We start from the raw sequence: 13,846 nt of genomic DNA, 5'->3' as shown, positions 1-13,846 counted from the left end.
CAGGAGCAGCTGCAAGTTATTGACAGAGCAAAGAGGGCTTGGAGAGGACAAGAGTGGGATGTTTTTTCTAATACCTTCATTTGATTGTCTTGATGAGAGCTGGTTACAGCTCAGTCTAAATGATGAACCCAGCCTTAAAACTGTGTGGGGAAAGACCTTCAAACCTGTATGTCAAAGCACAACTCTGATGTGAAGAGGGAAAGAAGAATGATAAGATTTGTCTAAATGTGTGCAGATTTCTGGAAAACAATATGAATTTAAATTGCAAACAGTGAGAGATCTGTAATTTCAAAAAACCTTGTGCAAAATGTCTGACAGGTCATGTACTGTTTCTGCTCCTTAAATGTAGACGTTAGTTATATGGATTAGTTTTCCAAATAAACCTTATTGAATACTTGATCAGAAAGTGCAATATACTTAAAATTCTGAGTGAAGTAGCATACATTTGCACAGACATTTATATGCTGATACTTTAGTGTACTTGGAATCTTTTCAGGCCTTCAGTAAGAAGAAGATTGATGACCGAAAAGAATGGTTAACAAATTTCATGGAAGACAGGCGACAGCGTCGGCTACACGGCCTTCCCGAGGTGAGTCCTAAATAATAGCAATAAATCTGCCAGCTGAGATTTAAATGTAATATAGTTTTTGTATTGAATGAATAATGTATGTGGTTTTTTTCAGCAATTTTTGTATGGTACAGCAACAAAACATTTGACTTACAATGATTTCATTAACAAGGAGTTGATCCTTTTCTCAAATTCAGACAATGAGAGATCTATCCCTTCCCTCGTTGATGGTAAGCTGATAATTCATTATGATTTGTTGGGATATTCCTGTTTATTGATGGCTTTTAGAGCTGTGATTTGCATTGGAATCAATGCATTCAAACAGAGCCTATAAGAACTTCCATATATGTGTTTGTTATCTTTTTGTATCAATGGTATCCTGGGTGCGTTAGGAAGAGCAGTGCCAGGGGGTCAAGGGAGATGATCCTGCCCCTCTGCTCAGCCCTGGTGAGGCCACATCTGGAGTGCTGTGTTCAGCTGTGGGCTCCTCAGGACAAGAGAGACATGAAGCTCCTGAAGTGGGTCCAGTGGAGGGTTGTGAAGATGATTAAGGGACTGGAGCATCTCTCTTATGAAGAAAGGCTGAGGGAGCTGGGCCTGTTCAGTCTCAGGAGATGGTTGAGAGGGGAGACCTCATCAGTGTGTGTAAGTATCTAAAGGGGAGGTGTTGAGAGGATGGAGCCAGGCCCTTCTCGGTGGTGCCAATCAGCAGCACAAGAGGCAGTGGACAGGCACTGATGCACAGGAGGTTCCACCCGAGCATGAGGAAGAGCTTCTTCAGTGTGCAGTGGTCACACACTGGAACAAATTTCCCAGAGAGGGTGTGGAGTCTCCCTCAGTGGATGTACTCAAGAGAGAGCCCATGTCCTGTGCAATGTGCTCTAAGAGGATCCTGCCTGGGGAGGCTGAATGAGCCACTGCCGCCCCTTCCAACCTTTGTGATTTATGTGCTAAGGAATTGCCATGTTTCTTCTGTGAGGAGATTTGAGTTGTTGCTGTGCAGGCTTTTTATTTAACCAGACCTATTCCCTAGGCCCTGTAAGAGCTTTGTTTCTGCTCATACCATCAGAGAAAGCAAGTCTCTTAAGTGGTTATAATAATTAACATTCAAGTCAGCAGCTGAGTGCAGATGAAGATGCAAATGTTTTTTCCCCTCAGTCTTGCACCACAGGCAGTGCTCTAGTGTTTACTGACCTGTAATCTTGCTAGGTTCCTATCAGTCTGGTTTACTAGCCCTCCCCTTGCAGTAGCATGTACATTAAAAGGAGCAGCTTTTATTACATTACAGCTTCATTTGTAAAACTGCAGACGGTGTAAGCAGGAATTTCCGCCCATATCATTGTCTGTGTGCACAAGCTTACTATGATCACAAAAAAGGCCTTGAGACTTTGGGGAGGGGTGAAGTGCATTTATATCCAGTTCCCAGTACATTTTATTGTGGAGCTGGTCAGGCTTCTTGACATTACAGATTTATACCAAAATATTCATGCAGCAAGAGCTTTTTGTGTTTTGGATGAAAAGAGAGGGATCGTTCAGGGGATAGGGGCAGTAGCATCACGGTAGGATGGATCCCCAGCTTTGATGCAGAATGAAACTGAGTTGTGTATGCAGATGCACACCTAGAGAGCCAAAGGATGTCAGTCTCTGTTTCAGCTTCTCCAGACTTACTTCCTCCATACCTGGGTACTTACACAGCTGTATGTTTCACGAGATCAGTGCTCCTTATAACATACTGTACCCAGACTGCCTTCTCAGAAACAGCAGAATGATTTTGCTGAAACTTAAAATAAAGAATGAACTTGCAGTGGACTGTTTCTACAGAAATGTAAGAAAATAAGAAGGGAGCATAGATATTCATATATTTGTGTTTGTCTATGTATACATGTAATATAATTCCTATGAGTGTTTTTGCCAACTTCAGCTGTAATTATGCATTCTGGGTATGGATATATGAATTGTTCAGCAGATGTAGTGCTCTAGCAGTGGTTTTTGTCCTTTAGCATCATTAGGTGATATATGACAGGCTAGTCTGATGGCAAATCTCAGAAAAAATAATGAAGAGGAAGAACATTTTGACTGTGTCTTCACAGCTGTTAGTTACAGTTCTAACTACTTGGTGATTCTCCTGTGCGAAGTCTGTTGTATAGATTTCTGGTAGAAAAACAGGATGCAGATTCACTGTAAAAAAGTTTGGATATTACATGTTTAAATGAAATGGAAATTGAAGTCAGTGGTTTTGTTTGTTTTTGTCTTCCTTCCAGCTTTTGCTCTTATGTTTGACCTACTGTAGTAATGGTAGCATTTAACAATATTTTAGTGCATTTTAGAAATACATATGAATTAAAACTCTGAATAGCTCAATAAGCATGATCTAGAAATGGTTATCAAATTTTGGATAACGTGCAGGAAATATGATGCAATCCCTTCTGCACAGATGTTGTTCCTAAAATGTGCCTAAGCAATGAAAATAAACCAAAACACTGGAGACTGGCTTATTTCTTAAACTTTAAAAGATCTCAAGAGGATAACATTTTTTGTTGTTGGATTTTAATGCGTGTTTGAGAATTTCACACAAAAAGTAAAATTTCAGAGTGCTGTGAAATACATGTAAGCTACAGTTACAGCTGTCATTGCTGAATTTGTGCTGATATTCTTAGGAAAAAGATTTTACTGAGTAAAATGGAAAGAATTCTTGACTTGTGGAAGTTGCACATTTAGGATTAAGGTGTAGTTTATTAGAATGATGTATTGGATACTGTATAATTGGCTGAAAAGGTTGTGTTTCTACTTTTTTGGTAATTTTTTGAGTTTGGTAAGGTATTTTAAATTAATTTTTTAAATTATATTTTAATTATTTTGTTAATATTGCAGTGTAAATTTGCTTCCATTTAATGTTTAGTCTTGTTTTGAGAGATTAGAAATTATAATAAGGCAAAACAAGTTTATCACTTGAAAAAATTTGCTTGTGTATGTGTTGAAAATGGGATGTTGTTCTTAATAGGTCTGAAACCAGGGCAACGCAAGGTTTTGTTCACTTGCTTTAAGAGAAATGATAAACGTGAAGTAAAGGTTGCTCAGCTGGCTGGTTCTGTGGCTGAAATGTCAGCTTATCACCATGGGGAGGTGAGTATGGAGGATGGTGAAGTTGTGAGGACTTTCAGCCTATGTACAATATTAGATAAATGTTTGTGCTATTAAACTTGCAAACTATTGGCTATAATTGCACTAATCACAGTTGTACTTTTAAAGAAAATGAGCCAAACAGTATGTAGCTTAATAAGACAGACTGTTTCCTTTCTTTCCGAGTGTTGGTGCACAATGTTATCCAAATACATTTTGGGTTGTGGCAAAATAGTAGATAACTAATTACCTAGGCAACTTCTAGATTCTGAAACCATAGGAATATAGGAACTACCTACTAGGACAATTCTTTTCTGAAACACAGAAATACAGTATTTTAAGGGAAGAAGCAGAGGCTCTGTTCTTCAAAGACTTATTACAGTGTCAGAACAAAGATTATTTCTAGCTCCTGTTGTGTTTATATTTATCTGAAATATTAGCAAGAGTGGCCTTATTAACAATCCATCCATCCCTTCTCTTCTCCCTTTAGAAACCATGAGTAGTGGTTTGTGCATGCAAGTGTGGTCAGTTTATGCCCCTTTACTTCCCCCAGAGGAGTGCTTTAGAAGAAATTGAGAAGCTCAGGGGTTTTCAAAAGCATAGAATATGTATTCCCAGCAGCCCTTGTTATAGGTTACAACAGTCCTTTCTTAAAAATTTAATTCAGGTTAGTCACACAATTTTGGGCCATTTAAAATAGATTTTACTGGCTGATTAGGATAGACTGTCTCATTACCATGAATATGTATTTTCTTGCAGCAAGCATTAATGATGACTATTGTCAACTTGGCTCAGAATTTTGTTGGAAGTAACAATGTGAATCTGTTACAACCTATTGGTCAGTTTGGCACCAGGCTTCATGGTGGAAAGGATGCTGCCAGCCCTCGCTATATTTTCACCATGTTGAGGTAAACTATTAATGTCAAGCTAAATGCGTACTTTTAAATAGCCTTGTTATGAAACTCATCCTTTCACAACACTCCATTTTTGGGGGGGCATGGAGGAGAGAAATGGAGAAAGATTGAAATATTTTGATAGAAGCTCATATTTTGCTTTGGCTCTCTTAAGTGTGGTTTTGAACATCCATAACATTTTGCTACTCCTACAGTTAAACAAGGAAATTTTGCAACTATTTGGATGCTGTGTTGCTTTATTATTGGAGGCCTCAGTGTCACACTGAGCAGTGTGTTCTGAAAGCTTCAATGAATGATATTTTGTAGGTGTTAAATGTCAGCAGTTGCTAGTGTACCAGATACATGTGTTACTGTGAAGGAAACAAACAACATTTATTATGAACACACGCTTCCACTGGGAAGAACTTTGTTATCTCAGGAGATGTGTACATTGGATTTTCAGCTTCAGAATGGCAAAGAGAAACGAAGACATGAGAAAAATCTGCAAACAGATCATTTCTGGGCCCAAAGGCTGTTAAAGCAAATTATTCTTTACTTACTGGACTTTAGGTTAAACGGTTTTCTTTATTTTCTTTTTAAAGCCCTTTAGCAAGGCTACTTTTTCCATCAGTGGATGACAACTTGCTTAAATTCCTGTATGATGACAACCAGCGTGTAGAGCCTGAATGGTATATTCCCATCATTCCCATGGTCTTAGTAAATGGAGCTGAAGGAATTGGTACTGGCTGGGCCTGCAAACTTCCAAACTATGATACCAGAGAGATTGTAAACAATGTCAGACGAATGCTGGATGGCCTAGATCCCCACCCAATGGTAAAAATAATAGTATATATTGGTATTTTATATGTGTGTACTTACAAAATGAATTCTTATCTCTCTAGAACTTCTTAATTATTAGAGCATCAGAGTTGGTTTGTCCCAGAAATTTCATGTAGAACCTTTACTTGACTGTTGGGATGAGGCTGGGAAAGTTCACCTTGGAGCAAAAACGTTGCTATTTGTTTTTTTAGCAAATAGTTTAGAGGACTTCTGTTCAGTCTGCTGACTGTTACAAGTCTTACAGGGTGGTTGACGTGGAAGCAGAGTAAAAAGTTCTCTCACTTGTTCTTTTTGAAGGTACTACTTAAGTATCATCAGCCAAAGTTAACATTTCCTTTCTGTTGTCTGAAATGTTCTCTATTTTATTTATCTGTAGGCATAGGAGAAGATGCTGCTGCTGTTTAAGAAAATCAGCAGCTTCTGAACTACATTTAGCTTCTGTTTAGTCAAAACCTTAGAAATCCCAGAAGTAATTTGAAAAAAATTGGGCAGGAAGAATACCTGTGTGAACCCAAAACATCTGTGACCAAGAGATGAAATGTAGTTGATGTAACCTTAATTTTACAACTGATGAATATTGCTGCTTGGCTGTGTTTACTAAGGCGTAGAAGCAGAAACATCTTTTCTTCTTTATTTAGATCACATTTCACTGAGTGTGCAATATCAATTTTCAAGACATAGTGGCTTTCCTTTTTCAAATTCTTGGGAACAATGAGATTTTTTTTTTTCATTAATGCAATCCATTGCCCTTCCTTTAGGACTCCTAGGCCTTCTGTGTAGTCTCACAGTCAATTGAAGCTCACTGAGGTTGAAAGAGGCAGTTCTGCCTCCATCTAGCACCTTTCTGTATGCTGGTATGTGTTTGTGTCAAGCTGGATAAGGAAATCAATCCTGTTAAAAAAAATTCTTCAGCCTGTTAGTTACAATTTAACCTGGATGGGTTCCACTGTCTTTGCCAAACAGCACAAAAAGGAAAAAATGGTTAGGGGAGGTAGCACCACTTCTGTAAAGTTATTGTGGGGTGTTAATCTGCTTTCTGTCATGCCTTATTTGTGCTTAGAGTTTTCTTTGAGAAAGATGAAGAAAAAGCCGAACAAAAGAATCAAAACGAAACCCCATCACCTCACTGGGTTCAGCTGCATCTTCTTAATTTTTCTACTCTGTGGACAGTAGGATAATTGGTCTTGTCACTTTCATGTCTGTATTCTGGGTTTTTTTCTGTAGTGTTTTTCCTATGACTTCACGTTTTCACAGCATGAGAGGCTTGTTGGTAGGTTAGTGCAATATACGGTGATAACTGTATGGAGTATGGAAAATAAATATTTTTTCTGGTATTTTATTATAAAGATTATTACCACTTTGCTGGTTTTTCCAATTTCAGCTCCCAAACTACAAAAACTTCAAAGGAACCATTCAGGAACTTGGTCAAAATCAGTATGTAGTGAGTGGTGAAATATTTGTTGTGGACAGGAACACAGTAGAGATTACAGAGCTTCCTGTAAGGACATGGACCCAGGTAAGTAATAGTGAAATACATTTTAATAAAAACAAAAAACAGTGAAGAATTCCTCATTAAATTATTTAATCCTACTGCGTGAACTTCTAACACAATTTCTGATTACACATACACAGAAGTGTACATGGTTTCATTCTCCTGTGTACTTTTGTAGAAGATGGTTCTCTGTGCCATCAGCTGTCTGTACTACAGAGAACACCTGCTTCTCCTGCTGAATTCATAGCTAATCCACTTTACAGTAGCCTTTTCTCTCCTTGTTTCTGCCTCTTATGTTGTGCTACTCTTGGCCTGCATTTTGCAGGTTATACTGGTTCTGTAACTTGTGACTGGTATCAGATATAATGCTCAGAACTTTGAAAATTAATGTTCAGTTGGTTTGCAGTTTTAAAGCATTTCAAGTGGTTCTGTTTTCTGCTGCCCTATTTTCAACAGGTGTACAAAGAACAGGTTCTAGAACCTATGTTGAATGGCACTGAAAAAACTCCAGCATTAATTTCTGACTATAAGGAATACCACACTGATACAACTGTGAAATTTGTTGTGAAGATGACAGAAGAAAAGCTTGCACAGGCAGAAGCTGCTGGATTGCACAAAGTTTTTAAGCTTCAAACAAGTCTTACTTGTAATTCTATGGTAACTTTTTCAAGTTTGGCTATCAGAATCCCTACTGTTGCTTGTTATAAAATCAAATGTTTTTGTAGTATACTTTGTTTCTTGGTAGTGAACAGTGCATTGCTTATTTGAAATTGTTTCAATAGTAGAAAACTGTAATGATGACCAGTACTAAGTCAACATGAATAAGCAAATCCATTTTAGTCCTGATGAGTCTTTCAAATAAGACAGGCCAGGGGTGGTTGCCTTCCTGTAATTGAAAATTCCCTGTGCAGTGAACCAAAAGTGGTTAATGTAAAGTAGATCATACAAATAACTTTCTGCCATATTATAATTAGATTTGAGTTTTAAACTTGAGACAAATTACATTTTCAAAATTGCACTTTCTGCAGGACTGTTACTGCTCTAATAGGAATTAAATGATCCAATGTTTCCACCAGCATAAATCCAATTTTAGGTGGCGAGGTATAGCAAACACTGTTCTTAAGCTGCTGAAGACATAATAGTGCTGTAAATTACTAAGAATATGAATAAATATAGATGTCTGTCTATTCTGAGAGGGATTTGAATGTAAGTTAATTTTGGCGAAGTTTTCCAAACATCCTGTCTTTACAGATACTGAAAAAACAGTTCTATTTTTTTATGGCAGATGCTACTTACAGTTGTTATCACAAAACACAAATATCATTATTGTTGCTATTGCTGTGTACATCAAAAGCTGTATGAAAATAGCTTTAAAATAAATTGAAAACTGTGGAATTGGAAAAGGAAACAGGCCTTGCTCAACTAATTTTGTAGACTGTACTTCAAAAGCAAATCTACCAAATCAGGGTGATGATATTTCTCACATATTAAAGCATCTGCTGGAACTACTGTGAGAATCTGTTGTCAGTTTTACATTTCACAGATTACAAAATGTTTTGCAGCGGAGTTCCTGCATGTTCTGCCTGCCAAAAATAAATAATGAAGTGTAAGGGCTGCTTTCTGTACCTGTGTAGGAATTAATCTGCACCTTAAGAAGTGATGTGAGCTTGGCCATTGTTCTCCTGCTCCCAAGTAGCTATTTTGGATAGATGAATTACCCCCTAGAGGGGTTTATTTCTTTCAGTTGACTATGGAGGGCACTGAGGGTGACTAGTTCACCTATAAATGTCTAAACTAGAGATGTCAGAAGCCAGGCAGGATTGATTTCACCTATCAAGTAAAAGTGATTTCTTACTTTGTGCTTAAACTTGAAGGATGGTAGTTTTCAGAGCTGAAAAGTGGCAGATTTCACAGCTGAATTGATAGATTATTAAGGATTATTAAGCTTTTCAACTGTTATATTAAATAGTTGTGAATCATCAGTTGCTACTGAACTTGCGATTTAATTTGTAGATAAAATTAGTCATTCAAGTGAATTCAGGCATGTTTCTCTATATAGCTGTCTTTTTATTTGATTGTGCTACCATAAATCTCATCCTAAATCTACTTGTAATAAATATAAATATGTAATAAAAATGAAGTCCATCCAGCCCTGTGCTGTGTAGCTCCACAGTGAGGTTTGAGTTCACACTCCTCGAAATGACACTTTTTGTACGGTGCTTTTATATGTGCAGTAGAACTGAACACTTACATGAGGGCTAACAAATTTTGAGTTACACAGCCTCTCTCTCAAGTCTATCCTGTGTTTTCCAGGTGCTGTTTGATCACATGGGGTGCTTAAAGAAGTACGAAACTGTGCAGGACATCTTGAAGGAGTTCTTTGATCTGCGGTTACATTATTACAGCCTGCGCAAGGAGTGGCTCGTGGGAATGCTGGGTGCAGAGTCCACCAAGCTGAACAACCAAGCTCGTTTCATCCTGGAGAAGATTCAAGGAAAAATTACCATTGGTGAGTGAACAAAAGTTACAATTGTTAAGAGTGGGGGAAGATCTGGAAATTATTTAAGTATAGTAGAAAATACTTGCAAGCAAGATTTTTGTGAGACTGACTTCCCTTCTTTTTTGTTTTTCCTCCCCTTCTCTGTGTTTGTGTGTGTCTTGTAGAGAACAGATCAAAAAGAGATTTGATTCAGATGTTGGTCCAGAGAGGTTATGAATCTGATCCAGTAAAAGCCTGGAAAGAAGCACAGGAAAAGGTAATAATCTAGATATAGTTATAAATGATATTGCTTGTTTCCTGGTTGTCTAACTTAATTTACAACACACACATAGCACTTCAAAAACATTATTCATTACTCCTTATTGGCTTCCATTTAAAAAAACAATTAAACTAACACAAAAATAAAGTCACGTAATATTGGTATTGTTATATTGTTATATAATGCTTAGAAGAAAACTAGATAGTACAAGTCTGAAGAGTGAGATTTCAGAAGACTGAATTTCTTAATGTACCCAAATCAAAACAGGCTTTCTGTTGATTCTGAATGTTTGATTTCTGACTGACTGATACAGATGCATAGTGTTGCATCAGTTACCCCATACATACAACTAATTACTAAATGTAATCATTTCTACACAACTTACTAATCGTTTTTCTGTAAAGAAACATGGATATTATAAAGCTATGACTTTCAAATTCATCGTAGTAAATTTGACCATGACCTTGACCTGTCTCTATTTCTACTTCTTTTAAAACCAAGGAGTTTTTATTGTTCCAAAAGAGAGATGTGCCAAGTCTAATTTCAAAGTTACATCCCTATTACGATGGGCAGGTGGAACTTGTTTGAAAAGCAGCTTTGAATTTCTGTCAGCCCCCCCCCTTTTCTGTGTCTTTGCCACTGTTTTAGACATTTGTTTTCATTTCACATTTGTTTTGCATTTTTAATATTGTATTTTCACTCTATGGAATGACTTCTATTTGATAACAGAACTGTTATTTAGAGAAATTTTGATCTACTTTCAAACCTTAGTTTGCACATTTGAGGCTTTGATACCAGCTCTCATCCAAAGGAGCAGATATCCATGAATACCCAAAGGGCAAAGGTCTCAGCCCTGAGAGACAGGTGGGACAGCACCAGTGTCTGCAGCCAGCAGCATACAAGGCTCTAGCACAGGTTCAATTTGTTTTCTTAAATCAAATGATTAAATAATCAGCTCTAGAAGGTCACAGGAACACAGCCTTTTGGAAAGGTCCAGAAAATGCTCAGGTTATTGAATCTGTGAGGGCACACCCTGCTACTCTGTGATGGTGCTTTGGAGCAGTGTCACAGTTGATGCACAGAGCTGAGATCACTCATACCTGCAATTGTGAATGTTCCACCTCAGGCAGCAGAAGAGGAGGACTCTCAGAATGCAAATGATGATGCTTCCTCTGCTTCTGGAGCAACCTCTGGCCCTGACTTCAACTACATTTTGAACATGTCCCTGTGGTCACTCACAAAAGAGAAGGTGGAAGAGTTGATCAAGCAGAGAGATTCCAAGGTTGGTACACCTGGAAGGCTTGTTCTGAAATGACACATTGTGAATGTTCAGTCGTCAGTGGCATTTGTTTTACTTGTGCCTACATGCTCTGTACTACTTTCATGTTTTAGGAGAGAGAACTAAACGATCTTAAAAGGAAATCTCCTTCAGACCTCTGGAAAGAAGATCTAGCAGCCTTCGTTGAAGAGCTTGAAGTATGTTTTACTTTATATATTTCTAAAGCATGAAATTCATGCTAATATAATTAAAAACATTAACTAATAAAAATTATTAAAATTTAAGGAAAAGAATTTAAAAATACTACATTTTGGATCAAAAGTAGATACCCAATATTGTTTTCCCAGTTACCATTATATTGTGCAATGTATCTGTGTTCCTGGTAGTGTTTCTCAGGGATTGTTTCTTGCATCTATCCAGTTTAATGTTTTTTTCAAGTCAGTGATATTAAAAGAAAAATAACCAGGAGAAAGTTCATTGTCAGATGAAACAAAAACCTGTGAGTAGTAACTGGTAATGGTAATAATTACAGTAATTCTATATGATCTAATATTTGTGAGGCAGTATTACCAAATTCAAAACTATACATTCAGGAATGAAATGTGTAGACTATAAATACTATATGAGGGGCCCTTAGTTTGCCTCATCAGTAATTCTGGAAAAAAGATAAAGTCCCTTTGGTGAATAACCTGTTGAACCTCAGTTTTCCACGTGGTCTGAAAAGGGCTAGTGCAATCTTTTGAAGTGACACACTTCAACACCAAATGTTTAAGTTAAATGCTGAAATAATGGAAATTTACAATAGTACCAGACACATACTTGCAAAATAGCAACTTGATGGAAGAAAGGTTTTTCAGTCTAACAGTGTCCAAAAGTTTGTATTTATCCTTGAACAAAAGTGTAGTTTTTAACTCTACAGGGTAATGAATTTCCCTGGATTAAGTGGTCACTGTTCCAGAACTGAAAATTGTATTCCAGTTCAAGTGAGAATTAAGGGGAGCCTTATGCTCTGTGTAAAAAGGAGCTGAATCTTAAATAATCATCACATTCCACTTTGTCCTCATTAAAAAATAATGTGTTTCCCCTCTCTTGCCTCCCCTTGTTTGTTAGAAAGTAGAAGCACAGGAAAGAGAAGATGTTCTGGCTGGCATGGTTGGCAAGCCAATAAAAGGCAAAGTTGGTAAACCCAAGATGAAGAAACTCCAGCTGGAAGAGACCATGCCATCACCATATGGCAGAAGAATAGTTCCACAGATTACATCTGCCATGAAAGCTGATGCCAGCAGGAAATTGCTGAAAAAGAAAAAGGTAAACCAAAATGACTGCTACAGTTAAATTATTTATTATTTAACTGGTGTATTTTTCTACTCTGGTAGCATAAATCCAAATCCCCAGATTGACACCGGTGCTGTATTTGTACTGTTTTGCTGACCTAATGCATAAGAAATTTGTACTGGATTTCTTTCACATTTGCAAACCTCTTGAGGCTGGTTATTGTTCAGGTGTTTTTATTGAGATGACTCCTTTCCAAGACTATTCAACAAATGCCAATATACTAGTCTACATTCATTTATTATCATCTGCAAAACGATTCCAGTTCGATCTTGAAATATAAAGGTGTAAATTATTTTATTTTGTAATTTTAGGGCGAAACCGATTCTCTAGCAATAAAAATGGAATTTGATGAAGAGTTTGGTGGTGTGCCAGCTGAGGGTGGTGGGGATGACTCATTGAATGCATCAGCTGCAGCAGCTAAAACCCCTAAACCCAAGAGAGAGAAGAAGGAACCTGGTAAGATCCTTGCACAGCCATAGTTAACCTTAGTTGTGTATTTACTGGGCATGAAATGCATTTTTAACACAGTGTGAGAAGGGAAATACAGCACAAGAATCACTATTATATCTGGGTTTATTACCTAAAATGAAATATTTGAAAGTACTCTGCTGAAATTTCTTTGTGTCAGCTAATTTCCTGGTGGTGATGGATCTTACATTTTTTACATTTGAATTTTTGGGGGGAGATCCTAAATCTTCAAATTTATGTATAGAAAAATAGATTATTTTTCCATAATGAGGCTAGTTCTTTGCAAACTGAAATGTCTAGTTTGTGTGCTCTTTGATATTGAAGGACAGGGCAGTCACCTTCAGCCCCTCAGTCTGAATAATGGTATAGATTGTAGAATTTGATTAAATAAATGTATTTTTCTATTGACATATTCAGTCATTCTGACTTTCAGAAAGTTATGGGTGCTATGGCTTGGCAGGCAACCAACATTCACTTGCCCATTTCCTCTGCTAGTGGGAATTTATTACAGTAACAGGGGGGGCAGCAACAAAAAAAGAAAGCTGGAGACAGAAGAGAAGGTTTAAGGGGGTTTATTTTTTCAGGAAAAAAAAGGAAAAAAACATGGTTGCAGAAATAATTATCCAACCTGAGTAGATTCACTGAGTACAGTTATGACTGACTTGTCTATGTGCAGCTCAAATCTCCCACAGCCAGTGTTGAGCCAGGGCAAATTAGCCCAGCTTGAGCTGAGCTTGCCCTGCAACTGACTGACCACATTTTTACCCCCCTGCAGTAGGATATCCTCTGCTTCCCATGTTTGTTGTATTTTTCCAATAACTCTTTCTGAAGGTCTTCCCTGAATAATGGAAAACTGCACATTCTTTTCCTGGAAAACTCCAGCACCCTTTAAAAAAACACAAGTTTGATGGCAAAGGAGATAAAACTAGAGACTTTATGTTCTTCAGTCATAAAACAAATTTCTTTGGCAGCAGCCTATCAGGTTCTTTGTGAAATAATTTCATGTTAAATCTTCCTTCAGGGAGGAGAAGAAAATTTACAACGTTTAAAGGAGAACTTTTTAAGATGATAATTTATGCTGAATTTCTAAAT

General features: G+C 37.3%; 1 protein-coding gene across 2 annotated transcripts in view; it reads left to right on the top strand.

Annotated features, from left to right (window-relative positions):
- Positions 1 to 13,846, top strand: part of TOP2B (DNA topoisomerase II beta) — a 59,180-nt gene that overhangs the window by 38,273 nt on the left and 7,061 nt on the right. For both annotated transcript variants that reach the window (XM_014887276.2, XM_014887275.2), the window contains exons 17-29: positions 497 to 589; positions 684 to 798; positions 3,570 to 3,691; positions 4,448 to 4,596; positions 5,184 to 5,415; positions 6,803 to 6,937; positions 7,370 to 7,570; positions 9,227 to 9,422; positions 9,578 to 9,669; positions 10,799 to 10,954; positions 11,065 to 11,148; positions 12,062 to 12,259; positions 12,598 to 12,742. In XM_014887276.2, the coding sequence (XP_014742762.2) occupies positions 497 to 589; positions 684 to 798; positions 3,570 to 3,691; positions 4,448 to 4,596; positions 5,184 to 5,415; positions 6,803 to 6,937; positions 7,370 to 7,570; positions 9,227 to 9,422; positions 9,578 to 9,669; positions 10,799 to 10,954; positions 11,065 to 11,148; positions 12,062 to 12,259; positions 12,598 to 12,742 (1,918 nt within the window). The remainder of the gene's footprint in view (positions 1 to 496; positions 590 to 683; positions 799 to 3,569; positions 3,692 to 4,447; positions 4,597 to 5,183; positions 5,416 to 6,802; positions 6,938 to 7,369; positions 7,571 to 9,226; positions 9,423 to 9,577; positions 9,670 to 10,798; positions 10,955 to 11,064; positions 11,149 to 12,061; positions 12,260 to 12,597; positions 12,743 to 13,846) is intronic.

This window comes from Sturnus vulgaris, chromosome 1 (assembly GCF_052056855.1).
Source record: "Sturnus vulgaris isolate bStuVul1 chromosome 1, bStuVul1.hap1, whole genome shotgun sequence".
Classification (NCBI taxonomy): Eukaryota; Metazoa; Chordata; class Aves; order Passeriformes; family Sturnidae; genus Sturnus; species Sturnus vulgaris.
The sequence above is the reverse complement of the archived record's forward strand: the minus strand, read 5'-3'. Positions and strand labels throughout refer to the sequence as shown.